The 27,501-nt window shown below is 39.2% G+C and overlaps 1 protein-coding gene across 1 annotated transcript in view; it reads left to right on the top strand.

Moving 5' to 3' along the window:
• The window catches only part of LOC137633352 (aspartate aminotransferase, mitochondrial-like), a 37,986-nt gene extending 10,823 nt beyond the window's left edge, over window positions 1-27,163 (top strand). Inside the window, exons 3-10 of the mRNA XM_068365604.1 lie at window positions 5,633-5,761; window positions 15,785-15,868; window positions 18,035-18,172; window positions 19,662-19,805; window positions 22,829-22,940; window positions 23,267-23,423; window positions 23,666-23,825; window positions 26,799-27,163. Coding sequence (XP_068221705.1) covers window positions 5,633-5,761; window positions 15,785-15,868; window positions 18,035-18,172; window positions 19,662-19,805; window positions 22,829-22,940; window positions 23,267-23,423; window positions 23,666-23,825; window positions 26,799-26,921 — 1,047 coding nt within the window. The 3' untranslated portion in view covers window positions 26,922-27,163. The remainder of the gene's footprint in view (window positions 1-5,632; window positions 5,762-15,784; window positions 15,869-18,034; window positions 18,173-19,661; window positions 19,806-22,828; window positions 22,941-23,266; window positions 23,424-23,665; window positions 23,826-26,798) is intronic.
• The last annotated feature ends 338 nt before the right edge of the window (window positions 27,164-27,501 follow it).

The raw sequence follows: 27,501 nt of genomic DNA, 5'->3' as shown, positions 1-27,501 counted from the left end.
TTTGCTGTCGAGAATCACACCTAAAATTTTAAGTCATACAAAGTTAAAGAAACATTATCAATGATGAGATCTGGATGTTGAGGAGAGCCACTGTCCTTGACCTACTTACAATCATACTTTTAGTTTTATTTTTAGGATTCAACGTCATACCCAATAATTTTCACCATTCACTATTTTAGGTAAATCTCTATTAAGGGATTCGGCAATCCCAGATCTATATTCAAGAGATTAATTGATGCAAAGAGAGTAGCATCATCTGCATATGCAACAAGCTTGTTTTCTAGGCCAAACCACATGTCATGTGTATATAGAATGAAAAATAATGGGCCAAGAACACTACCCTGAGGAACACTATATATCACATTCCTATACTCACTATGGTGCCCATCAACAATTACTCTGCGATCCATTGCTTAGAAATTCAACAATGATGCTAAGAATCGACCCATCCACTCCCAGCTGTTTGAAAACAAGGACCACATGATTAACACGGTCAAAGCAGCATTAAAATCAAGGCCAGTCATATGAATTTCCTGATCACAATCAAGTGATTTAGTACAGCATTGGCGATTGTAAGAAGGACATCACATGCTCCAAGGCCTTTACAAATACCAAATTGCAAAATAGGGAACAGAGGATTATCTTTAGCAAACCTATTAAAATATTTTGCCATAAGACATTTAAAAACTGGCTCTTCAATATTTTCATCATCTAGTAGGTTACTCTACTCGGTTACGTGTATGAATGATAATGCAACCATGGTGACATGCGTTAACAAATATAGGCACAGTATCGCAGACACTACGTCAAGTAGCAGTGTCAGTGCATGAATGGGTAATCCATAATTCACTAAAACTTTTAGCCCAATCCATTTCCAGGAAGAAAAATGTCAAGGAGGACACGTTAAGTCTGTGGGGTCAGATTAGCCTTTTCATGCCCATGGAGAATTACAAAGCCTATGACTTATGTGGTTCCCTGATAATTAAAATTTTTTCTACAAGCCTCAAGAGGAAACTGCCAGGTTACTGCTCACCAGTCCAGACCCAATAACAGCACTTGAGGACACGTTCCAGCATTCATGGGCCGACCATGACGTCTATGCTTTTGCACCCTTGTCTCCAAAGGATGATAACAAGGAGCTTTCTTCCAAAGACAACTCTAATAACTGAAATGACTTCGAACAGAATGGTACCTAGGCTTTCTGCATCTATTTATGGAGGTTCTGGGAGAGCTTCCCATTGGCACAACCTGCTTTGTGAGCCCCACCTGCAGAGATTTCACAACTAGATGGAATCCCTATCATATCACAGCTGGAGGTTATTCAACTCCTCTTTCAGGAAGCAGACTTTTCAACTGAAACAGCACAAAACGTGTCGCGATGCCTTAGAAAATCCTCCATTGACGTGTATCTAGTGAAGTGGGCCATCTTTTGTGGTTGATGCTGTGCAAGGAATACTTCTCTTAGAGCTTCTATTCCACTAATGGCAGATTTTATAGCTTGCTTATGAAATGAAAGACCTCTCGATCTTTGCTTTAAAGGAGTATTGTTTGGCTTTGAGCCAGGAACAGAGATATAGTGGAGTGGATATTTCTCGATCATGGGAATTATCTGTACAGTACTTGTAAGGGGTATACTGTAAAGCAAACCTGTCTTCCAAGTTGGATTCGAGCAACTTCTAGGGATGTAACCAAGGTGCTGCAGTCGTTGAAGAGAGCTCATTACAAATTGATGAGGTGACCCTGAAAAAGTTTCTGCTTGGCCTGTTTTCAGCGAAGCAGGTCGGCAAATTACACGGGCTCTTATTCATTCCTTCATTCTGAACACTGGAGGCAGGTCTTTTTAGGCTTTTGTTCTGGATTTTGTTGTAAAAATGCAAAATCTGTCTGTCCTGGATTCCAAGTGTTCATCTTTTGCAGTATCTTCATGAAGGGAAGTAACCAATGATCTGGGGCTACCTCAAAAGAACCCAAGCTGCAAGCTCCAGGTTACAGAACCTGTTCATAAGTACTGATTTGAAGGTTTAAAGGTCGCTCATGAATGGCAGAGGCAAGGGACAATGACAGTACCCTAGAAACGGGCCGTATATACATATAATTAATGCCCAACACCCCCTCTCCACCCAAGCTGTGATTAGGCAGTGCCGGGCAGTGGCTGCTGATAACTCGGCATGTAGTCCTATGGGCTCCCACAAACCTGCAATTCTTAGCTCACAAGGAGGGTGAAGTTGCAGACACTACAGGGGACTATTGAGCTTGAGCTTGTCTTGAACCACAGTCCAGTACTGTAGATTGCCAGGCAACGACAGTTCCAACAGCCTACCACAACCCTATAGAGTAAGGAAGTCACCAAAATACAATATCCTTTTGCCAGCTGGAGACTTTTAACAGAGCATTACACCCTATATACCCCGGCACATTAGAACAAGTCAAGGTACGTGTCCATGAGCTCAGAGGAGTTGGTGCTATTCTCTCCTTTAAGAAAAATCTTTGTGATCCAAGGGTTAGTTCCTGAAGTATGGTATAGAAATGTCAAACTACCTTTATTGCATTTTTTGCAGTAATGCACTCAGGTCTTTAGATGTTCAGGCCTGTGATTACTACTCAGCTAGTGGTGTAGCAGCTCTAGCTCCTTTACAGGGCCAAAGGTATTAAGTTTAAGATATCGGTAAAAACATAATTCTAGCTCGAGATTTGCAGAAACCCTCTGCAATTGATCAAACTAAGAAGAATCCACATTTACAGTAGGGACCCAGATGGAATGAGGACACGATGTTACACCAAAGCTCGCTGTGCGCTACACTACAATATATGGTTTGTCAAAGCCCCAGTACAGTACAAGGAATTACACTGATTTGATCCCATCAAAATGGCAAGAACAAAGCATTCTTGATGCATCATTTAGATGCCCCATGGGCTTTTTGAAACCCAAGGAAATGGAATACGAGTGCCTCCCACTTCGCCAGACAAGGAAGTCATGATAGTTAAATACCTTACAGAATGCTCTGGTATGAGTTGCATCCTGGTTCTCACAGAGGGGACAACATCAAGGTGGTAATGGTGAAGGAAGGCACAAATAGGTCTATTCCACCGAATGGTTACCGATAAGGGCCCAGACCCTTCAGTGATAATTGTTCAAAAATCCCTTATCTAGCCTTTATCTAGCACTGAGAAAACTTGGCCCTCCAGATAGAGGGATAGAAGAAAATGCAGAAAGGATCACGGAATTCAGTTGCTTCTTCAGCTTCCATGAGTGAATACATGCTGATTAGTATGAAGAGTGACACAATGTTCCAGACCTGCTAGCCAATTTTGCTAATAATTTACCAAAACTTGCCCCTTAATGGCAAGAATGGAAGTGACATGAAGGCTGCTGAGAAGGTTCATGGACTTCTACAATCTACTCTTACGAATGGTATAGTGTACGGGGATTTGGTAGCCAGTCTTCATTCTTCATGTTCGGTTCCCCAGAACGTAATTCACACCGGCCTCGGCTGGCTGTGTATGGTCAATCATAAAAATGATGACAACTCCAGTCCTGTAGACTAGAAGGACACGTTATCTTCGGATCCATTTCCTGTTCTTAAAGGAGCATTACTAAACTTAGTCTTTGAGGAAAGTAGCTACCAATTGAAAGCCTGGTGCTTCGGACTAGTTACCACTTCTAAAGTGTTAACGCTAGTCTTTTGAGCACTTTCACTCAGCACCCTTCTACCCATAGATCTTGGTGATTGCTGACTTTTACTCCTACAAGGAAACCATGTTAGCATCGAGAGACACACTACCTCTAGGCTCAGTCTGTTGATTCAGACATTGAATAAGGTTCTTGGGACTCCCAAACAGTGGTTGAAATATCTGGGACAGCTTTAACATGAATCCTAGACACTAAAGCCTTTCTATGGCCAATTCTTTCCCTGTCACTGATAACTCAAGTCTGTACAGTTCAAGACAACAAGATTCAGAAAGACCCTGATTGCTCTCCAGCAGCCACAGATTGAATGGTACCCAGGTGAGCTGTTCATAACTTCTTTTATCGAGGAAAGTTCCCAATTTCCGCAGTAGAGATACCGCTCAGTTCTCGATCCAAGAGTTAAACTTCAATTCAGACCTGGAGAATCGACTAGACTCCTCTCTTTACTTTCTGAGAGCTAAAGCTGCTTTGAGCATTTCCAATAGTCCTCAGGTCTCTTAATTGGACCAACTCGAGCTCAGGTTAGCCCTCCAAAGCGAGTAGGGAAACAACAACAACTTTTCCTGTGTCATTAACAATTCAGAAGAAATGAGGATGATATCCATCTAATTGGTTCAGCAGTTCATATTCTCCTCCCTAAAAAGTTGACTAGCAGGGCAAGAATACCACCTTATTCTTGGAAGGAGGCGCCACAACTCTTCCTTCAATTTGGGAAGAAATGAGAGATCCTGAAATGCTGTTTTGTTCTGGCTTCATGGGAACAACTTAACACATGCTCTCACGACGGGACCACCCTGGACGCAATCGCACCAAGCCAGAATATTAGATCTACCCTAGCCTTGAGGAAGAACTTGTCAGAGATGCAAGTGCTAAAGGCCAGAGTCTGGAAGCATCAGGCAACCTTTAAAGCTAGCTATCCATTGGAGTATACCCATAAGTCTTAGGATATGTTTTCATTGTGACCTGTGATAGATACTCAGCAGGTTATGTAGCTTAGCTCCCTATGAGACAAGAAGCATCGCATCTAAGATAACTGTTGCAATGTTAGTCTACGATCAGAGATGGAGTGTCTGGCCCTCTTCATCTATCCCTTCCTCTCTCTCGGGGTCCAGCATTTGTTCCATTATTTGCTAGATTGGATGATACGGGTGAGCTTCCATATCATGCAGCTGTTCTATATGAGTCAGTTATAGAAGTATCTCCCCTATCATCCTTACGTGGGGGAGGATGGATAGAATGTAGGGTACATTACACCTAATTGGTCATATATTGTTACTTCATGTCCTTCCAAGGATATGGGTTTGTCCTTGACAGTCTGTCAGCAGACAGAAACCTATTCCAACCCATGAGAATCTATTCTCAAGTGCTGGAAAGTTGTAGAATAAGTTTTACTTCCTGCCTTAACCACCCCGCAAGCCCTAGATGAAGGTCAAACTGGCATCTGAGAGAACTGGCTGGGGGCCAGACGCTCCTGGCTACCCACCCTGCAAGCCCTAATTGAATTTCAAAGTGGTTTCTCAGTGAAATGTCTGGGGGCCGGGCCCTCCCCGCCACCCACCCCGCAAGCCCTAGTTGAAGGTCAAAGTGGCATCTCAGTGAATTGGCAGAGGGCTGGGCCCTCCCTGCCACCCACTTCGCAAGCCCTTGTTGAAGGTCAAAGTGGCTTCTCGGTGAACTGGGTGGGGGCCGAAGCCTCCCAGCTACCCACTAGTAACTACTGACACCTCGTTATGAATTTTAACAGCCAAAGTTCCCGCCAAGCTGAAAGCATACTCCTATTAATGGACTCGGGTTTGTATAGTTAGGAAAAATACAAATTATTTTTGAAATGTTTGATATTCAAAGGTTTTCTTATATTGTTTGATATTTAAAGGTTGTCTTATATACAGAAAATACGATGAATTAAATGGTTATTAAGTTTCAGTTATTATTGCTTGCTTTCAGGCTGAAGAGTTGATTGTAAGTCAAAAGTTGGACAAGGAGTACTTGCCTATTTCTGGTAATGCTGATTTTTGCAAGCTTTCTATTGGACTAGCTCTTGGAGATGACAACCCAGCTCTTAAAGATGGATTGGTAAGTGTGCTGTGTGAATTTGTTGAATGTGCTTTTCATAGAAATAAATATGAGGCTAATCCATGGGTAGTTTTTTTTTTTTTTTCACCAAAGCTTTGTTACTTATTTTTTCATTTGTTTTGACTGATATCATCCCTATCAACTCCGTGTTTGGATATCCATAGCTTTAAAAGTACTGATAAGGAACAAGTACAGTACCGTATACTTGACCTCAGTTGTTTCTTTTATGAATTAGCTAAAGTATATGATATACCTTAGTTGGTATTTTATGAATTAGCTAAAATATATGATACTGTATAATGTACCTTAGTTGGTATTTTATGAACAAGCTAAAATATATGCTATACCTTCGTTGGTATTTTATGAATACGCTAAAATATAAGCAAAGCAAAATGGTTAGTTTTTTTCAATATTAAACTTACCCGATAATCATGTAGCTATCAACTCCGTTGCCCGACAGAATTCTATGGAGGGATACGCCAGCTATCACAATACTAGAAGGGGGTGTACTTACCAGCGCCACCTGTGGCCAGGTACTCAAGTACTTCTTGTTGACACCTCCTCAATTATTCCTCTGTCGTGCTTCCGGCAAGACGTTCTGGGATACGCTTATGATCTTCGAGTTTGTTCACGGCTAATTGGTGAAGTATTCTCTCAGATTTCGGCTGTCGCATTACTGGAAACCTTCTTATATTAGCTAGATAGCTTTTATATAGTCCTGATTAACGGTTAACGATCTTTTGCTTGATTTTGGAAACCCCTTTGGCTAACTCTTTGGATTCAAGATGTCTGACATTTCGCAAGCCCCCTCCCATAGACGATGTAGGTCTTGCAATAGGCGTATTCCGAAGGCCTCGGTAGATCCTCACACCGCTTGTTCTGACTGTAGGGACAGGCCCTGTCAGTTAGAAAATCGATGTGAGGAATGCGCCGGACTTTCGGAACTGGAATTTGTCCGTCTTTTAAAATATTCATCTAAGTTATCGAGAGGTAGAGTTAGGAGGAGTTCTTCTCACTCTTCAATGTTTTCCTCACCTCATGATCCCCTACCTTTTCCTACCCCTGTAGTGGCTACCCCCGAACCTACTGTTTGCCCTCCGCCTGATATGTCTGTTGTTTTGCGTGCTATTCAGGCCTTAGGCGATAAAGTAGAGTCAGTGGTAAGTGACCATAAGTCTCTGATGGCCGAAGTTAAGGAACTTAAGGTCAAGAGTGCAGTGGGTGGAGTTAGTGCCAGTGCTGTGACGAGTGCTAGTGTCAGTGCAGTGCCAAGTGCTAGTGTCAGTGCCAGTTTGGTGCGTGAGGATTCTTCTGTGCGAGCCAGTCGTCCTCCCAGTCCGGGACCTCTTGCAAGCTCCCATGCCCAGGGGAGAAGCAATGTCGAAGGGCATAAGGGTTCGGCAGGCCTTGTTAGGCGCACAGAAGTTTCCTCGGTGGTTGCGGGCGTGTCTTCCAAAGACCGTCACTCCCACCCGCAGACGATTGAGCCCGTCTTTTTCTCGTCTGCTGATCATCTGTCAGGGAAGAAACGTTGGTCTCAGGTCTCGAGACCACTTAAACGCAGAGTCCAGTCCGCGAGTGCTCAGCCAGGTTGCAGTCATTGGCTCAGCTCTGACTCGCCGCAGTCATCTGTCGACTGCACTCCGCCCAAGAGGAGTAAGGTTCTGCCACAACAGAGCTCGACTGTCGACCCTAAGTGGACTCTACTACAGTCCATGCAAGCACAGCTTTCGGACTTGATGCGTGAGTGTCGGGCTGAGAGTGTTGCTCCTCCGCCTCCGCCTACACTCCCTCCGCCTGCGCTCGCTCCGCCTGCGCTCGCTCCGCCTGATCGCAGTACCACCTGCCAGGCGTACGATGTTGAGCCACGGTCTGAGTTTGCTGTTCCCAGTGGTGTTCAGCCTCCGCCTTCTTTAAGGCAACCTTTGCTATGGGATCAGGAGGATTATACCTCTCTTCCTCCGCCTCCCTTTGCTGCTCCACCAGTGGTGCAACTCTTGGCTGAGGTACAACAACCTCTCCCGTCCATGAGTCAGTCTCCTCAGCTCTCGCTGCAGCGAGCTCAACCATCCACAAGGCAAGCTCCACTACATCTTGGCCTTGCGCCTCAGGAGCCTCAGCTTGCGAGACATTTACCTTGTTCTGCGCAGCCTCAACCTCATCACGCTCCGCTCACACCACAGGAACAGGAACTTGCTACTCCGCTTCCACCAACCGCTCAGCAAGCGCAATCCTTGGGTTCAACCGCTCATGCTAGGAGTCAGCCTCCTCCACCCATGCGCCTTCCTTCTGCTTCGTCTGCTATTCAGCCTTTGCAGTCTGAGCCTCAGGTTCTCCCTCAACAGTTACTTGAAGAGGAAACCACTACTATTGTTCCTACTCGTTCTGACTCTGCTGTTCAGCATTCTTGTCCGATACCTTCGCTACACTCTGGTGATGAGGCGTCTGATGATGAGGAGGCACACCTGGATCCCTCATCAGACTTGGATGAATCCAAGCCTTCTCCACAGTCTATTGACTTTCGTAAGGTCTTGGTTCTGCTTAGGGAGGTTTACCCAGACCACTTTGTCTCTGCTATTCCCCGCTCTCCGCCATCTGAGTTTTCGCTGGGCTTACAACAAGCTAAGTCCTCCTATACTAAGCTAGTCCTAGCAAGGTCCTCTAAGAGAGCATTAAGGATCTTAGGGGAGTGGCTGCAGTCTAAGCAACACCTAGGCAAGACTTCTTTCATGTTCCCGCCGACCAAGCTCACTTCGAAAGCGAGCGTTTGGTATGCCACAGGAGAAGCACCAGGCTTGGGAGTACCTGCCTCTGCCCAGGCTGACTTCTCAAGTCTGGTGGACTCGCCTCGGAGAACTGCAATGAGGCGCTCTAAGGTTTGCTGGACCTTCTCAGACCTTGATCACTTACTGAAAGGACTGTTTAGAGCATTTGAGATGTTCAACTTTCTTGACTGGTGCCTGGGGGCCCTCAGCAAGAAGACCTCTCCTGCGGACAAGGATTCTGCCATGCTATTAATGTCCTGGATGGATAAGGCCATTAGGGATGGATCTGGTGAGCTTGCGTCGATGTTTGTATCAGGGGTTTTGAAGAAAAGGGAACAGCTGTGTACCTTCCTTTCCTCCAGCATTACACCTTGCCAAAGGTCACAACTCCTTTTTGCTCCGCTCTCGAAGTTCCTCTTCCCTGAAGAGCTGGTTAAGGACTTGTCTGCTGCCCTGATACAAAAGGACACACACGATCTTGTAGCCTCATCGGCTCGTAAGTCTAAGGTTACTACCTCAGTCCCCAAGACTTATCGCTCACCAGTGGCTGATACCCCTGCGACGAGGTTCATACCGCCCTTTCGTGGTAGAACCCCCAGCCGAGGAAGCTCCCGTCCAGACTCTTTCAGGAGCAAGTCCAGGAAAGGCTCCAGGACATCTAAAGGTAAACACTGACTCTCCGCATCTCCAGACAGCAGTAGGAGCCAGGCTCAAGATCTTCTGGCGAGCCTGGGAGAAGAGAGGTGCAGACGCCCAGTCTGTCAGTTGGCTGAGGAACGGTTACAGGATTCCATTCTGCCTCAAACCACCTCTGACCACATCACCCATCAACCTCTCTCCCAACTACAAAGAAGAGGACAAGAGGCTAGCATTGCACCAGGAGGTGTCGCTACTTGTGCAGAAGAAGGCAGTGGTTATAGTCCGGGACCATCAATCCCCGGGCTTCTACAACCGTCTCTTTCTTGTGGCCAAGAAGACAGGAGGTTGGAGACCGGTGCTGGACGTCAGCGCGCTCAACGCGTAAGTCACCAAGCAGACGTTCACGATGGAGACGACGAAGTCGGTCTTAGCAGCGGTCAGGCAGGAGGACTGGATGGTCTCGTTGGACTTGAAAGATGCCTACTTTCACGTTCCTATTCATCCAGACTCCCAACCTTTCCTGAGATTCGTTTTCGGAAAGGTTGTCTACCAATTCCAAGCCCTGTGTTTTGGCCTAAGCACAGCTCCTATGGTCTTTACTCATCTGATGAGGAATATAGCAAAATTCCTACACTTATCGGACATCAGAGCCTCCCTCTACTTGGACGACTGGCTGTTGAGAGCCTCCACGAGTCGTCGCTGTCTGGAGAATCTCAATTGGACTTTAGACTTAATCAGAGAACTGGGTCTATTAGTCAACATAGAAAAGTCTCAACTCATTCCCTCCCAATCCATTGTGTACCTGGGAATGGAGATTCGGAGTCAGGATTTTCGGGCTTTTCCTTCGGCCCCCAGGATAAGCCAAGCCCTAGAGTGCATCATGAGCATGCTGAAGAGGAGCAGTTGCTCGGTGAGACAGTGGATGAGTCTCACAGGGACCCTTTCATCACTGGCCCTGTTCGTCGAGCTAGGGAGACTCCACCTCCGCCCTCTTCAATTCCATCTTGCAGCTCATTGGGACAAGGGTTCGACTCTCGAAGCAGTCTCTATCCCAATCACCCAAGAGATGAAGACCACTCTCCTGTGGTGGAAGCACAACCTCCTTCTCAGGGAGGGTCTATCGTTGGCTATTCAGACCCCCAATCTTCATCTCTTCTCAGATGCATCGGACTCGGGCTGGGGTGCGACCTTGAACGGACGGGAATGCTCGGGAACGTGGAACGAAGAACAGGGATTACTCCACATCAACTGCAAGGAGCTACTAGCAGTTCATTTAGCCCTGTTGAACTTCAAGTCCCTCCTGCTAGGCAAAGTGGTGGAGGTGAACTCAGACAATACCACAGCCTTGGCTTACATCTCCAAGCAAGGAGGGACCCATTCGAGGAGCCTATACGAGATCGCAAGGGACCTCCTCATTTGGTCAAGAGGTCTAAACCTCACTCTGGTCACGAGGTTCATTCAGGGCGATATGAACGTCTCAGCAGATCGCCTAAGCAGAAGGAATCAGGTCATTCCCACGGAATGGACCCTCCACAAGAGTGTGTGCAACAGACTTTGGACCTTGTGGGGTCAACCTACCATAGATCTGTTTGCCACCTCCATAACCAAGAGACTTCCGCTGTACTGTTCCCCTGTTCCAGACCCTGCAGCAGTTCATGTGGATGCTTTTCTACTGAACTGGTCCCATCTCGACCTGTACGCATTCCCACCGTTCAAGATAATAAACAAAGTTCTGCAGAAATTCCTCTCGCACGAAGGGACACGGCTGACGCTGGTTGCTCCCCTTTGGCCTGCAAGAGAATGGTTCACAGAGGTACTTCAATGGCTAGTCGACATCCCCAGGACTCTACCTCTAAGAGTGGACCTTCTACGTCAACCTCACGTAGACAGGTTGCACCCAAACCTCCACGCTCTTCGGCTGACTGCCTTCAGACTGTCGAAAGATTCGCTAGAGCTAGAGGCTTTTCGAAGGAGGCAGCCAGTGCGATTGCCAGAGCGAGAAGGGTTTCCACTCGTAGAGTCTACCAGTCTAAGTGGGAGGTCTTCCGAAGCTGGTGTAGAGCCAATTCAATATCCTCTACCAATACCTCTGTGACCCAAATAGCTGACTTCCTTCTACATCTTAGGAATGAGAGATCCCTTTCAGCCCCTACGATTAAAGGATATAGGAGTATGTTGGCTTCAGTTCTCCGCCACAGAGGTTTGGACCTTTCTTCCAACAAGGACCTTCAAGACATTCTTAAGTCTTTTGAGACGTCTAAAGAGCGTCGTCTATCCACTCCAGGCTGGAACCTAGACGTAGTCTTAAGGTTCCTTATGTCTCCTAGGTTCGAACCTCTCCAGTCAGCTTCCTTCAAGGACCTTACCCTCAAGACTCTCTTTCTCGTCTGCCTTGCAACAGCTAAGAGAGTCAGTGAGGTTCATGCCTTCAGCAAGAACATTGGTTTCACGACCGAATCTGCAACATGTTCTTTTCAGCTTGGATTCCTAGCAAAGAACGAACTTCCTTCACGTCCTTGGCCTAGATCGTTTGAAATACCTAGCCTCTCCAACATGGTAGGTAACGAACTAGAGAGAGTTCTTTGCCCTGTCAGAGCTCTCAAATTTTATCTTAAGAGGTCTAAACCTCTTCGAGGACAGTCAGAAGCCTTATGGTGTGCCATCAAGAAACCTTCGAGGCCCATGTCCAAGAATGGGGTTTCATATTATATAAGGCTTCTGATTAGAGAAGCCCACTCTCACTTAAAGGAGGAAGACCTTGCATTGCTGAAGGTAAGGACCCACGAAGTAAGAGCCGTAGCTACTTCGATGGCCTTTAATAAAAACCGTTCTCTGCAGAGCATAATGGATGCAACCTATTGGAGGAGCAAGTCAGTGTTTGCATCATTTTATCTGAAAGATGTCCAGTCTCTTTACGAGAACTGCTACACCCTGGGACCATTCGTAGCAGCGAGTGCAGTAGTAGGTGAGGGCTCAGCCACTACATTCCCTTAATCCCATAACCTTTTTTAACCTTTCTCTTGAATGCTTTTATTGTTGTTTTTATGGTTGTTACGGTAGGCTAAGAAGCCTTCCGCATCCTTTTGATTTGGCGGGTGGTCTATTCATTCTTGAGAAGCGCCTGGGTTAGAGGTTTTGTAGAGGTCCTTTAGTAGGGGTTGCAACCCCATATACTTTGGCACCTTTGGGTTGATTCAGCCTCCAAGAGGAACGCTGCGCTCAGTAAGGAAGACGAACTTAAAAAAGAGGCAGAGTAACGGTTCAATTCGACTTCCTTACCAGGTACGTATTATTTCATTGTTATTTGAGATAACTGTTATATGAAATATGGGATACTTAGCTATCCTTTAATCTTGTACACTGGTTTTCACCCACCCCCCTGGGTGTGAATCAGCTACATGATTATCGGGTAAGTTTAATATTGAAAAATGTTATTTTTATTAGTAAAATAAATTTTTGAATATACTTACCCGATAATCATGATTTAATCGACCCTCCCTTCCTCCCCAGAGAGAACCAGTGGACCGAGGAATAATTGAGGAGGTGTCAACAAGAAGTACTTGAGTACCTGGCCACAGGTGGCGCTGGTAAGTACACCCCCTTCTAGTATTGTGATAGCTGGCGTATCCCTCCATAGAATTCTGTCGGGCAACGGAGTTGACAGCTACATGATTATCGGGTAAGTATATTCAAAAATTTATTTTACTAATAAAAATAACATTTTTATGAGATGAATTGCCACAAAATCTAAGGTCTTCACATCAAGATTTATGTCATCAATTACTTTTGGAAATGCCTTGGGTAGGAGAAAGCCTACTGTAAACAGGTAGTCGTTGACTTAAGACTGAGATAGGGAACGAGAGACGTGTCGTAAGTTGATTATATCAAATTTAAAAGAAGTTTCTGCAGATTTATTATGATACTGTACATCATGATTTGGCAATCATCTCTGTCATATTTTATCAATATTGTTTTACTGTATATCAATATGTTTATTTTCTTGTTTCATAGGATATCATATGCTCTATTAAAACATTTTGGTATTCTATTTTTCAAATTCGGAAGCATTTTATCAATCGAGAACTACTTCATATTTTGTGTACCTTTGGTTATGATCAGCTGATCTGAAGGTCCCTCTACTGTATCGAAAGATTGCACATACAGTATACGAATGGCGTAATTTCTATGTAATTTCTTAATTTATTCGAAATATCTTCACGATGAATATTACATCAGGACGAATATGTTACAGGATATCACAGTTTTCATACAGTTTGTTTATAGTCATTATTATTTGTAAATATGTGAATACGTTCTCGCTCTTTCTCTGAACATGTGTTTGTGCGCACAGGTAGTTCATTTTTAAAGCTTCATACAGTACAGTAGTTAATTTTTAGTTCATTTTGATAATGAACTAAAAATTAATTGGACATTGTTTAATTGTGGTTTATCAAAACATGTTTGTTTTATTTTTCAATTTCTTGAGCATTTTAACAATCAACAATTTCTTTCGATAAACTATCGGAAGGTATCAGCTGTTCTCAGGTCATGCTACCGTATTTCTATTATGCGCACATACAGAACAAATAACAGAGTTTTTTTATATAATTTTCTTAACATTCTAAATCTCTTCATAATGAATATTACATCAGCTGTATATTACCAATAAAACTAAATACTAACTTACCAAGATAAATCATTTCATTTTTATTAAAGAAAATAGATTATTTCCAAGGAAAAATTTTCCATATAGTCTACTATTTCCGACATACTTGTGATGTCATCACAGTGAAAAAAAATGGTCGTAAAGTCGAAGTCTTAAGTTGCATAGATCGTAAGTCAACGACTACCTGTACTGAACACCGTCGATCAAGTTTAAACATTATTGGTATGATAAATTTGTAAGCGAATATTTGCTAAATTAAGGTTGAAATTGCAAATGCTTGTTTAGAAGAGAGATAATGTAATATACTAGGAGTACTTTGGGGACCATGTGCCATAACTCCTATTCGAGGTATTTCCCGACATAACTATTGATGTGGAGACACCATAATTTGTACAGCTTAGAATTGCATAAGGATAAGGGTTAAAGTGGAGGGATTTTTTATTTTGTTGCAGCTTTTATACAGTTAATTATTTTTGTATTTAGTTCAGATTTTTAAAGGTGTGGAGTCTTTAGTGCAGTATCTCATCCACTTTGTGTACAGTCATTTTAGTATTATTTCAAGTAACCATATCCTTTTTTTTATGTGTTAGCAGAATTTCATACAATAATGTTAAAAGTTTTTTTTATCTGAAAAAATGCAAAGTTCTGATATTTTGGAATTAGCCAATATTTTATTATGAACAAGACTAGGTGACCTTTATACTAATCTAAAGTGAAAGTAAGTTTAGAACTGTTGTATGGTACAGCAAATTATATATCAAATAGTAACATTGATAACCTTAATCAGCTATGAAATGTTAAGTCATCCCAGAGATAAGACTATAATTTCCAACGAAAGGGATACACTGTTTTAATATTACTCTATTCAGCATTTGATTTAATGGTAAAATCTTACACAATGGCACATATTTGAAAATTCAATATTGTTACTTAATCACTTGATAATGTATTATAGCAGTTCATGTTCTAGTTTTTTATTTTCATTTTTTTTCTTTTTTTTTTATTTGGACAAAGCTATTGGGAGACCTCAGTCTTTCTGTCCCTAATATTTTTGTTGACTCATCTTGTCAGATGATAATTTTATTTTCAGATATTCATATCCTCCTTGTATCATAAACCTGAACATTAAATGATAGTAATGTTAGGGAAAATTTATATTTGGTATAATGTGTTATGAGATGGTTAAGGTTTTAGTTTTTTGATGATTATCATTTCATTAACAGGATTTTGTTCATCAATTAAAAGGAATCATTTGAGGTTCTGTCTACACATTTATTTTCTTCTGGTGACATAAGTCATTACTCAGGTAAATTTATGTATATAACCCAAAAATAAGAGATACAGTGGTACCTTGGAGATCGAACATAATTAGTTCCAAAACCGTATTTGAGCATAGAATGAATTTTTCCCATAGGAATGAATGGAAAAGCATCCAAAGATGCTCCTGTTATGGGCTGGTTTTACCTAAAGTTTACATTATAAAAATACAATACAGTTCTTAAAAACAGAAACAAGGAAAACTTTTAAGATAATAGAATAAATGAATGCTTTTAATATGTAATAAATGAACATGAAATTCACTTTACTTGTATTAAAGTGAGTGGTTTGCTTGAGCGGAAGCCGGTAGTGGTGTAAGGATTGCTTGAAAGGAGAGCCCTTTCTCTATAAATACATTGGGGTTCTTTTAGTTTACTTTTTTTCTGGAACTAACAGCAATTTACATGAAATTTTTACTGAAAGCTGGTCGATAGAGGAATGTTTTAAATGCTTCCAAAATTATTCAGTGCAATATTAGTATGAGAATTGCCTGCTTGCGGGCTACTCCCTTATCTAGATTTTTCTAAAGAAAATTAGTAATTCTGCCCATATTTTCCATCATTGTATAGGTGTTATTCGAGACTATTTTAATTGTAAATGTTTATTGTTATGTTTATTGTTATTGATTTATTGCAGAATGTGACAGTGCAGGGTATTTCTGGCACAGGTGCTTTGAGAATTGGTTCCACCTTCCTTTCAAAATTCTTCCCTGGACCTAAGGTAAAGTACTGTCTTATAGGTAATTCTATTTGCTATATATTTTTTTTATATTTAATTCTATTGCTGTCCTTCGCTTTTCTGCTGTCCTTCCCTTCAGAAAAGCAAGAAACCAACCAGTTTATTTTTCCTTGAAAGATATTTCTTACTAATAATGTGTGTTTTAGTCTTTATTTATCAACCATATTTTTAAAATTTATTTTTATAAGACTATGCTCTTGTACCTTTGGAGAAAATCAGAATGAATGGGGGAGAATTTTATGTTACAAATACAAGTAATACCTTGGTGTACAAATACAAGTAATACCTTGGTGTACAAATACAAGTAATACCTTGGTGTACATAATTAGTGTTAGAAGCCTTGACATAACCCGAATGTTTATGTACATCACATATATCTTATGAAGAAAGCTTAAAATGGCTTGTAAAAGAATTTCGCTACAGTATCAACAAACTGCAGAACTCCATATTTTAGTCCTATTTTCTAAAGTATAATGAATGCAATTATTATAATGATTTTTCTTGTGGTTTTCCCATAAAAGGGCTTATCATAACAAACTACTTATGAGTAGTGTGAACAACACAAATACAAGAATACTGCACATATTCTCTTTGCATAACTCTCATTCAGGCATTAAAGAATTTAGGATATTTTAAACTTACTTTGTGAAAATTATAAATTAAATCTGTTTTCAACCTTAAACTTGACATCTCTTCTGCATGCTTGATCCTGGGGTTGAGATTGTGAGAGAGAGAGAGAGAGAGGCTGGATGATGAGATAAGTTAGGTAGCTGGTCTCATTAAAAATCAAGCCTCTTTTCACATTTATGGCAACAGTTTTTCAGCGACAAGCATAAATAGATTCTCCATTAAAACCAATTGTTATTGTTGACCATGGCATCCCTAATACCAGTGCAGTCACAGACTCTTTTTCCCTTATTATATTTTACCTTTTTTTTTTTTCTTTTTTTTTTTCTTCCACATAATGCTTGGAATTGCTAATAAATTATGCTTGGGATCACTAGCACTATCCTTTTTAAGAACCATCGCTAAACCAAGATAGTAAAGGAATATCATAAAAGATATGCTGTGACAGCAATAAGAATGCAGGCACTTGAATGCAGTAAAGGTAAAATTGCAAATAGGTTCACTTATTTTGAATGAGAATCGCCAGCAATTCTGCCACATGATGAGAAAAAGACGTAAAGTTGGATGTTATTTAGTTCAGCTGTCTCATATGTACTCTAGAAAAGTAGCAATATTTGAAATTAACCCAGGGCAAAACAACATGAAGCACTGTACAGTATAACTGTAGTATAGGAGTGTTCTTTATTTTTTTTTTTTAATTACTGTACTTTGATGTTAGCATGTCTGATATGGCCTTATGATTTTATGAAGTTTGTATACATTGTGCATTTACATGCTGAGTTTTATTATATGCACTGTGATGAGACCTTATCATTAGCGGATTTGGAATTCACGAATTTGATTATATGTAGGAAGACCCTAACATTCCATAGTCTTTTTAGTATTCATCACGATTACACAGGGCTTAGACATTTATTCCATTAACAGTACTGTATAAGGTCAGTCTTAAATTACTCCTATTACAAGAGTTCACTGTGCTGATTTTGGCCTTTAATAACTTATGCTTGTATGTGTCATTAGTTAGGCACTCATGTAATTGTTAATGTGCTTTAACTGAGAAGACATAAGTGCATTGAGGTATATAATACTAAATAGCACAGTAGATTCTGTTATATCACGGGAGGTTGAAGTTGGTGCTGGTGCTGTAAATGGAAGTGAATTTTCAACCCTTTGTTAATAAAAGCATATCTTTTCTATCAAGGTACTTTTCTGTATTTAGTGTTAAATATTTATGAATGTTTTCCTCTATGTGGTGTTATATAACTAGATATTTTCCTGTATTTGGTGTTATATACCTGAAAGGTGTTCTGTATTTAGTGTTTTATAACTAGGAATGAGTGTATTATTTAGGGGAAGTCGGTAGTTTGGGAATATCATTAAGGGAGCAATAATTATTCTTGGATTTCCAACATTTGATATGTGTCAATTACCTAACAACATCTGATGCTAAGGTCTGAATATTTTCGTATTGAGGTATTTTCCATTTTTAATGAAGTAACTTAATTTTTGCATTTGAAACAGGTTGTCTGGCTGCCCAAACCCACATGGGGTAACCACGTCCCCATTTTTAAGCATGTCAACATGGATGTACAGCAGTATCGTTACTATGACCCCAAGACTTGCGGCTTTGACTTTGCTGGTGCTCTAGAGGATATTTCGGTAAGTGCTATGCTCAGATTTCACTTTTTCTATTAAAAGTAAATGTCATAGGAAAGATTTATGTTTCTTGTATTAGATCACAGTAAAACTGAAGATATACCTGCGCACTATTGATGGTCCACAACTAAAGGTTATTCAAGTTACTCTTGTTATACATGTCAGTTTCATTTAAAGATGGAATAAAAGTTTGTAATATATGAAATTGTTATTGATTCAAGAGTTGAAAAGGTAATGATACTTGTAAATTTTACTGATGATGGGAGATGTATTTTCATCACAGACCAGAAACAGTTTGTCAAGTACTGTATTGTTACTGTATTGTAGTTGTGAACTTTATAACTTCATAAAACTAGAGTTGGAGAGCAAGTCCTTATATGTGACAACATTAATGGTTCAAATCTTTTATTGCAGAAAGAAAGATTGATTTTGGCAGGGTTTTTGTAATTCCTTGACATTTAAACTATTTTAGGTTTTCATATTTTAATTGACATCTTGGAATTGCTACTTAATGTCTCCCAGTTGTAATAAAGTATTATGAGAATAAAAGATCTTCAAAATTTGAAGACATCTGTTAATTGAATACAGTACCTAATATTTTAAAAATATAAATTCCCTTATCAGTATCATAGATTTTCATCTTCATGTATTAATCAATTCTTGGCAATGTATAAGGGCTGATTTTTAGTTACTGCGGTGTCAAAGATTGTTTTCTATAAACAGTATTCCATTTTATAGTTTCAACAAAAATGGGATTTTTACACCATTAAATATATTTACTGTTGGAAATAGAGAAAAACTCCATGTACTTTTATATCTTGGACACTGCTTACATCAAATAACAAAAAGTAAAATGAAGATTTTTGCAGATACATCTGGAAGAGAAGAGAAACAAGGGAAATGAGAATGGTACAAGAGAATATTACATTTATTAAAGATCACAGTCTAATTCTTAAAACAAAATGAAACCCACACTGGAATTTAAGCAGTCCTAAGTAAATCTTGAATGCTTGTAGAGTTGTTCTGAAGTCCAAATATACCTAAATTCGTTATTTCCTCAACTGATTGGTGGATTAGGTTTTGTTGTATGTTTGCTGATTTCAGTTTTATTTTAAAGATATTTCATCTCTCCCAAACTTAGTTTCAAAATACATTGTTGGGTATAAAACAGTTTATATTTGTTCCAACTCCATAATACAAACCACTGTCCTTTACTATATAAAATAGAAAACGGAGAAAGCTTGTCCTAGCTTTCACTGTTTTCTATCTCCTATAATAAAGGACTCAGGTTTGCATAGTAAAGAAAAATTAAAATTATGATTTTTTATGACAGTATAAGTATTGTAATTCGTAGGTAATTGCCAATCTTCAAAGTAATTTCTAACACTGAAATGTGAGATTTTACTATTGCAATTTTTCAGAGACTGAAATAAATATTGGCAAAGTTTATTATTTTATTGTAAATGTCTACTTATAAAATATTCTCTTGCAGAACATTCCTGAGGGAAGCTTGATTATGCTTCATGCCTGTGCACACAACCCAACTGGTGTTGACCCCAAGCCTGAACAGTGGGATGAGATGAGCCAGCTTATAAAAAAGAAGAACCTTTTCCCATTCTTTGACATGGCATATCAGGTATGACCAAGTTGAATTTTTTTTTATCAGATTCATTAAAGTAACATTGAGGAATATCCTATTTATGCCTTTTACTCAGTAAGAGGGAGTTCTTCAGTGAAGTATATTTCATGTTACCCTTTTTGTTGTTGCTATTTACAGCATTTTAGAGCAAGGTTATTTTTCACAGTAAAACTCTCCTTGTTGATGACCAGATAATCTGGTAAAACTGTCAAAGCTTTAAACATTTGTGAAAGTCTATTGAGGACATCAGTAAATGGGTCGATAGACATGGTTGACATTTTTAACATCCAAAACTCGCTGAAAGGTGGAAGGTATTTTTCACTGTGAAAAGGAGCTGAAATGTTTAGACATGAAATTGTATTTAAAACTGGCATGGTCTCATTTCTTGATATTTTGTATGAAGATCCCAGCTTCAAGTAAGTCTGTCAAGGATATTCTTCTGCGTGTAAAAGAAATCTATTTTGTTTATAATATGAGCCTTGGAATATACTTACGAATTAAAAACCTACAGTACCTCTGTTGAGAAAAATTCTGTAGATGATAATGAATTACAGAGTAACTTAAAAAAGGAAGGTGGTATATGGTACTCTACGTGTAGATTTAAATATGCCACCAGTAACCCTTCTTTCATTGTCTGAAAAGAACCTGGTGATTTTAAGAGGTTCAGTGGGTCCAAGATAATCAAAGGTATTCCAGTTTTATTGAAATTATTGAATTGGGAAATATAGATGCAGAAGTCCAGAAAGGTTACCATCTTCACATGCACCCCTGGATCACACGAGTTTCCCTATCTAAACAAGACTCGCCCTATTTATAGGTTTCCTCCAGTTGCACCTGCTACTGATTGGCCTCCCAGGTCTCAGTATGGGGCCATATGACCCATGTTCATAAATCAATCGGTCCTTGTCAATAATAAAAGATTTAAAAGCACTAAGGCCCCTTGATTGCAAGTTTTGAGTGTTACCAAAAGGTTTAAGTTGTCAACTAGGCTTAAGGCCCAAGCATACCTACCTCGCTCTCTTTTTTATTATTATTAATGATATTATATGGGTATTTTTATTTTAACAGGTTATTGTAATTCAAGTTCATTTAGACTTGATATATAAAAAACCAAACTTTAGTAATGAAATTATTTCTATATTTGCCTGTTCATGTTCCTCTATCAAAGCTTGGTTTGATACTGACGTTTCCCCTAAACTAGAAATTTTCTGTTTTCTTTCCTCATAAAGGCTTAGGCTGCTAGTACAGTTTTTAGACAATCTGTCTATTAATGCTAATGATTCAGTTTAGATCCTTTGGGTTTTCAGTCTCGAAGTTGAAACTAATCTGTAACCTCTTGCCATAACAATTGAGTTGGAGCAACCCCCTGTGTATGAACATTGGTGAGCCCAGTATAGAAATTACATTATTATTAAAGTCTGAAAATAAACTTATCTAGCATGCGAGACTGTTAGTTTAATATCAAGGTAACCAATGTTGTCAAACTGTTCTATAACTTAAGCCTCAAATACAACCCCATTATCAAACTGTACACCAGGTTTCTCTTCAAATAATGCCTAGCAAAAACCAATTTGCTATTCAATTAAACCACTGCTAAGATTACAGTAATTAAATGTAGGAGTGCTTTTGATGTGTACTAAACTTCAAATCTTTAAACTGACTTGTGTCCAGTTTTCTGTGAGGCTCTGCAATTTAAATTTTTAACAAGGATGTAGGATTTTTTTTTTCTTTAAAGAAGACATGTCTAAATCCTAACCCCACAAAAGAAACCATTCTCAGTCTGGAATATAGGTCGAGATAAAATAATCAATTATTTTCTCCAGAACTTAGGTTATATGAAAGCTTTTAGTTCACTCATGTATTTAGCTGATGCTAAAGCTAACTGGAAGTCTTGGCTATGAGATCTTTCAAATGTTCAGAATCCAAACCATTTAAAATTGATAGTATTACCTCTAGATTCAAAATAATTGAACCAAAGGCTTCTCAATATTAAAAGGCCAAAATAATTCAGCAATAATAACAAAAGTGGATAATTTCAAACTAAATAGGTCTGAGTATGGTATTCAGCATGGATATATAGCCTTCAATAACTGACTGTCATTTCATTATAAAAGAAAACTTAAAAGTATAACAACATAATAATCCTGCCACTATTGTGGGTGTTATGTTCCAAAACTCCTGTGATAGGTTAACATCTGTGAATTAGAAATTTTATATATTTTACTTTTTATAAGCACTCCCCACTCATAAACCTTTTCTAATCTTGAAAACTTTTAGACATCCGTACGTATAAAAGAAAAAATTAAATATGATGTACTACACACCTGTGAAAATACTTTAACTTTGATGATGATGAATAGCTGCTGCTGTACTCAACAGTGAAGTTGTTGGTGACGATATAAATATGCTGCACAGCAAGAAGCATTACAGCTCTTCTGAAGGCACCACTTCTGTGGGCACTTCTTCAGGTAGTGCAGTATCTTTGCCGTCTTTATCGGTTTCTGTTAAGGCAGGAGTGCCCTTGTCCTCTTTTATGTTGCGGATGAGAAAGATAGTGATGGGTAGTTAGTTGCGCTGCCTTTCATCCTGCACAAATAATCTTGTCCACTACTCTAACCCTACTCTCCACTTATTCTATAACACCCGCACCATGCTAAATCCACCAACTGTCAACTCAAAATTGAGAGATGTCTTATCAGTTGTTTTATGCTTTACTATTACATGATTTTAGTGGCTGGTTTTGATACGATTGACCAAACAATAGGAACAGTTACCTTGGAGTTTATCTTTCATGAAGGAAAATTTATTCAATGTTTGAATGTTTTAATTAATATATATATAACGGATAATCATTTGGCGAGTGCTGTATTGAAATTTACTCAGAAAAGGTTTAAAAGTTTTACTAGGCACAAAAATTTTAGTTCTTGGTCACTTGGATTAAAAAAAAAAAAAAAGACTGAATATACTGCTATGGGTTAGCAGTTTTTCAAACGTTTTTTTTAATCACTACGTAATTTCAGGGCTTTGCATCTGGAGAGGTAGCGAGAGATGCGTATGCAGTTAGAAAATTTTTGGCAGATGGACACAAGATTTGTCTTTCGCAATCATTTTCTAAAAACATGGGATTGTATGGTGAGTTATGACTGATCTTTTTATTAAAGGGATAACATCTTATGGTTGCCTTACACTGTAACAATGATAGTCTTTTACAATTTTTATTTTGCCTTCCAGTAATATTTTTCTTAATTATCTCTCAAACTTGGTCCTATGTAGTTGCTCCAAATTGAATTGCCTTGCCTCCTCAAATTCCCTTGTTTTGTATTATCATACTTGACCTTTCTTTGGTTATTTATTCTGAATTTGAGGAAATCTGTTCATTGCAGTTTGATTTTAATAAGTAATGTAAACCCTAAAAATAAAAGGTGCTGTATTGAATTTTATTTAAAACTTTTCCATAGGTGAGAGAGCTGGTGTTTTCTCAATTATATGTAATGATAAAGATGAAGCTGCTCGTGTTATGTCCCAGGTGAAGATCCTTATTCGTCCATTGTATTCTAATCCTCCTCTTCATGGATCTCGCATTGTTGCTACTATTCTTAGCAACCCTGAATTACAGTAAGTACCTGCATTTCATTCTATACTTTTAGATTTTGATTTTTAGAATTTGGGATATGGCCTGACATGGGCTTAATGAAGTTATTTTAAAAGGTTAGTTATCTTTTGTAAATTATAATGCCTAAACAGTAGCTATAGCTACATGGTAAATTATTGATCCTAGTTTCTATTAAGAATAATTTATACATTTAAGAACAAAAAATGTACATTGAAGCTAATTTTGTGAAAAATGTAAATTCCAGTGCTATTTGGTTGGAGGATGTGAAGGGAATGGCAAATCGTATCATTACTATGCGTCAGAAACTTAAGGACAATCTTGCTAAAGAAGGATCCATCAGGAACTGGAGTCACATAACAGAACAGATAGGCATGTTCTGTTTCACTGGGATGACACCAGATCAGGTAAGAACAGTGTTTATTTATATTGGCACTTTATGAAGTTCTTGTTCAGTTTTATTTTATTGCCAATAGACAGTAGACTTTAGTAGGGAAAGTCAAAATTTATAGAAGGCTGTGATGTGGAAAAGGCAAGACTGTTAAAACTAACTATACCTAGTACTACGTACAGAATGGTGAATTTATTTTCACCCAGTACTTTCTTCTGGTGATAGTAAAAATTGCAAAAAAATCTACATACTATTTGCCATCAAGGGGAAATAATGATTAATGTTTTCATTAGTTTCTACTGTACTTGTCCATACTGGAAGAGTTCTCTTTATTGTCTTGTGTATGTTTTGACTGAATTCCATTTTAGTCTAGGTCTTTATTTTTGCTCCACGATTTTCTGGGCTATCCTTCTGGTTTTCATTTTGCTACTTCCACATAACTATTTTACCAACTATCTGCTTTCCCTTCTCATCACATGTACAAGATCTCACAAAACCTCATGAAATTAATCACTCATTTGTAATATGCTACTTTTTTTTTTAACCTCTAGCCATGATTATTAGCAAACTGCAGCACTCATTCGTAATATGCTAGTCTCTTTCTGACCTCTAGCCGATTATTAGCAACCTACAGCATTACATTTTCTGAAATCTCATAAATGTTTTGTTGATGGAATAAGTTTATTTTCCAGTTTCCTAGTAATCTTTTCTACCTCACTTAAGATGTTATGGAAGTTGTTACTGTCCTCTTAGTACCTGTTTCACAGAGAAGTATGTCAATAAGGTTAACAAAAGCATCTATTCTATCTGTCATGACACTTTCTCCAATTTTGCGAGGTAACCAACATGAAAAAAAGAAGGGACATTTTATTTCTTACCATTAATCTTTGCTTGAAGGACTTGCCTAGTTTGGTACTACTAGGGGTGCCACAGCCCACCCTCCTCCGTTTTCCCACCACATATGAAGCATCATATGCTGTTATCCCTACTGCTAGGTAGCAGCAGGGCCTATTTAACTCGATCACAATTGCTTGCCATTCATTTCTATTTCTAACACACACTTTTGCCTCTCGCATCCATCCTCCTGTCTCCTAGGGCTGTCTTCATCCATCCACCCTAACCTTAGCCTTCCCCTTACACTTCTCCCATCAACTCTTTGCATTCTTCACTTTCTTCAGGAGACAACAATTTTCCATCCCCTCTACATGGCCAAACCACCTCAACACATTCATATCCAGTATAGCTCCTAATTCATTTCTCACACCCATTACCTTATTCCTAACCCTATCATATCAAGATAAAGCAGCCATACTCCTCAGACACTTCATTTTGAATACATTCAATTTGTCTCTTCATCGCTTTCATTCCCCACAACTCAATTCGTACATCACAGTTGGTACAATAACTCTCTCATACAAAACTCCTTTTACATTCATTCCTAACTCTCTATTCTGTATCATTCCCCCCCATCAATTTACATTCTTCATTCACTCACTGACATACATCTGCCTCCACTCGACCATCTGCAACAACAGAACCCTAGTACTTCAACTGATCTAATTCCTCAAGTAACTCGCCATTCAACAGGACAGTCAATCTACCTCAAGTAACTCGCCATTCAACAGGACAGTCAATCTACCTCAAGTAACTCGCCATTCAACAGGACAGTCAATCTAGCACCACCCTCCTTTCTTGTGCTTCTCATAAACTTACTCTTACCCACATTAACTTGCAACGTCCTTCTCTCGCACACTTTGTTGTCACTAATCGACACAGCTTCTCTGAGTCTGTAACCAATGCAGTATCTGCAAACAACTGATTCACCTTCCACTCATAATCACTCTCATCTTACTAGTTTAAATCCTTGACCAAGCACTTCTTACAGCTCCATCAACAACCATGGCAACATCACACATCCCTGTCTTATCTCACTCTCACTGGAAATCACTCGCTCACTGCATTCCCTATCTCAACACATGCTTTACTGCCTATGTATAAACTCATCACTACTTGCAACAACCTTTAAACAATTCCATGTAACCTCCTCACATTCCACATGTGGCTGAAAAATTAAAAAAAAATTAGTGTTTCCATTTTGGCCCTAGAATCTTTCAACGAGTCATTCTAGTGGTATTTATGGCGACTGCACACATTCACTTCAATCCGTTATAATTATTGAGACTATTTGAGGAATTGAAGTTTTGCTTCCCTATCAACTATCGTGAGCTTTCTCCTGATCCATAAATGCAACATATATCTCCTTACCTTTTGCTAAATATTTCTCGCATATCTGCCAAACTTTAAAAATTGATCCATTCATTCCCTACCTCTTCTAAAGCTACCCTGCACTTCTAAGATTGCATCCTCTGTTTTATTCTTAATCCTAGTAATTAGCACTACCATACACTTTTCCAAAGAACCAAACCCAGCAAACTATTACCCCCAGAATTACAACGTAAAACCAACCTTTCCATTAGTCACATCACCTTCCCATAACATCTCAGCCCCCAAGCTATTTTTACCAGGTGCTCTTTTACTGCTTTTGTTTCATTTAGTGCTTTCTTCACTTCTCCTGTAATCTCATTTTCTCATCTCCCATCAATGGTACCACAACACATGCAACAGCAATTATATCTGCCTCCTTATTATTCTCAATATTCAGCAACCTTTCCTTGTCTCATTTCCTCTCAACAACCTTCCATTTTCATCTTTCTCTCTTCATTCCTCAATCCACCCTCTCTTACTATCTAAACTACTTCCTCTCTTCATATAAACTACCCAATCCATGAACCCACCTCCAGTGAGCCTCCCTCTTTGCCTCAACCACCTTCCATTTTACTTCATTATTTTTCTCTTTCATACTTCTCTATGCTGTTACTCTGCAGCCATTCTTCTAAAGCCCTTCTTTTATATTATTGTCACTGGGTATTCGATAAAATATTTTCCACATACTATGCCTGTAAATAATGTTACTTTCCCCTTTTTCCAGGTTGAAAAACTGACCAAAGATTACTCTGTGTATCTCACTAAAGATGGACGTATCTCTGTTGCAGGCATTGCATCAAGCAATGTTGAATACCTTGCTCATGCTATGCATCAAGCTACAAAATAAGCCGAATTCTTGTTATACTGTTTTTAAGGGAACAATATAATTTTTTCCTGGAGTTTTGCCACTATATATTTTGAAGACCTTACTCACTTTTTAGTAAGCGGGGCATTGTGATATGCTCACAGATTCCGTTATCTTAAGAATCTGTGAACTATTGTAGATAATAAATTATTGTATAAATTTATTGAATCATGACAAAAGTTGGACATTATATGAAATATAATACATACCAACTATTGAATGATTTGGGTGTTTTAGTTCATTACCTAAAGTTATGTAGAATTTCTGTAGAGATATATGATTTGATTTTCACCAATACTAAGATATTTGGATTTACAGGTTTAGATTTGAAACTTTCTTGTTAATCAATGCAAACCTCAATATGCTTACCTGTAATCCCCATTCTTTGCATTGTCAGATTATTTTAAGTCACCAGAAGTAATTTTCTGAGGCAAATCAAGGAACCAGAACTGGCATCAATTTTGAAACCCTATGCTAAGGAACAAATGTGTGGCTGTTAATTATTTGTAAATTTTGAAGAAATTTGACAGATACCTTTAGTGTGTCCCTTCACAAAATAAAA

Source organism: Palaemon carinicauda, chromosome 42 (genome assembly GCF_036898095.1).
Source record: "Palaemon carinicauda isolate YSFRI2023 chromosome 42, ASM3689809v2, whole genome shotgun sequence".
Lineage (NCBI taxonomy): Eukaryota > Metazoa > Arthropoda > Malacostraca > Decapoda > Palaemonidae > Palaemon > Palaemon carinicauda.
Note: the sequence above shows the minus strand (reverse complement) of the source record. Positions and strands in the feature narration are given on the sequence as shown.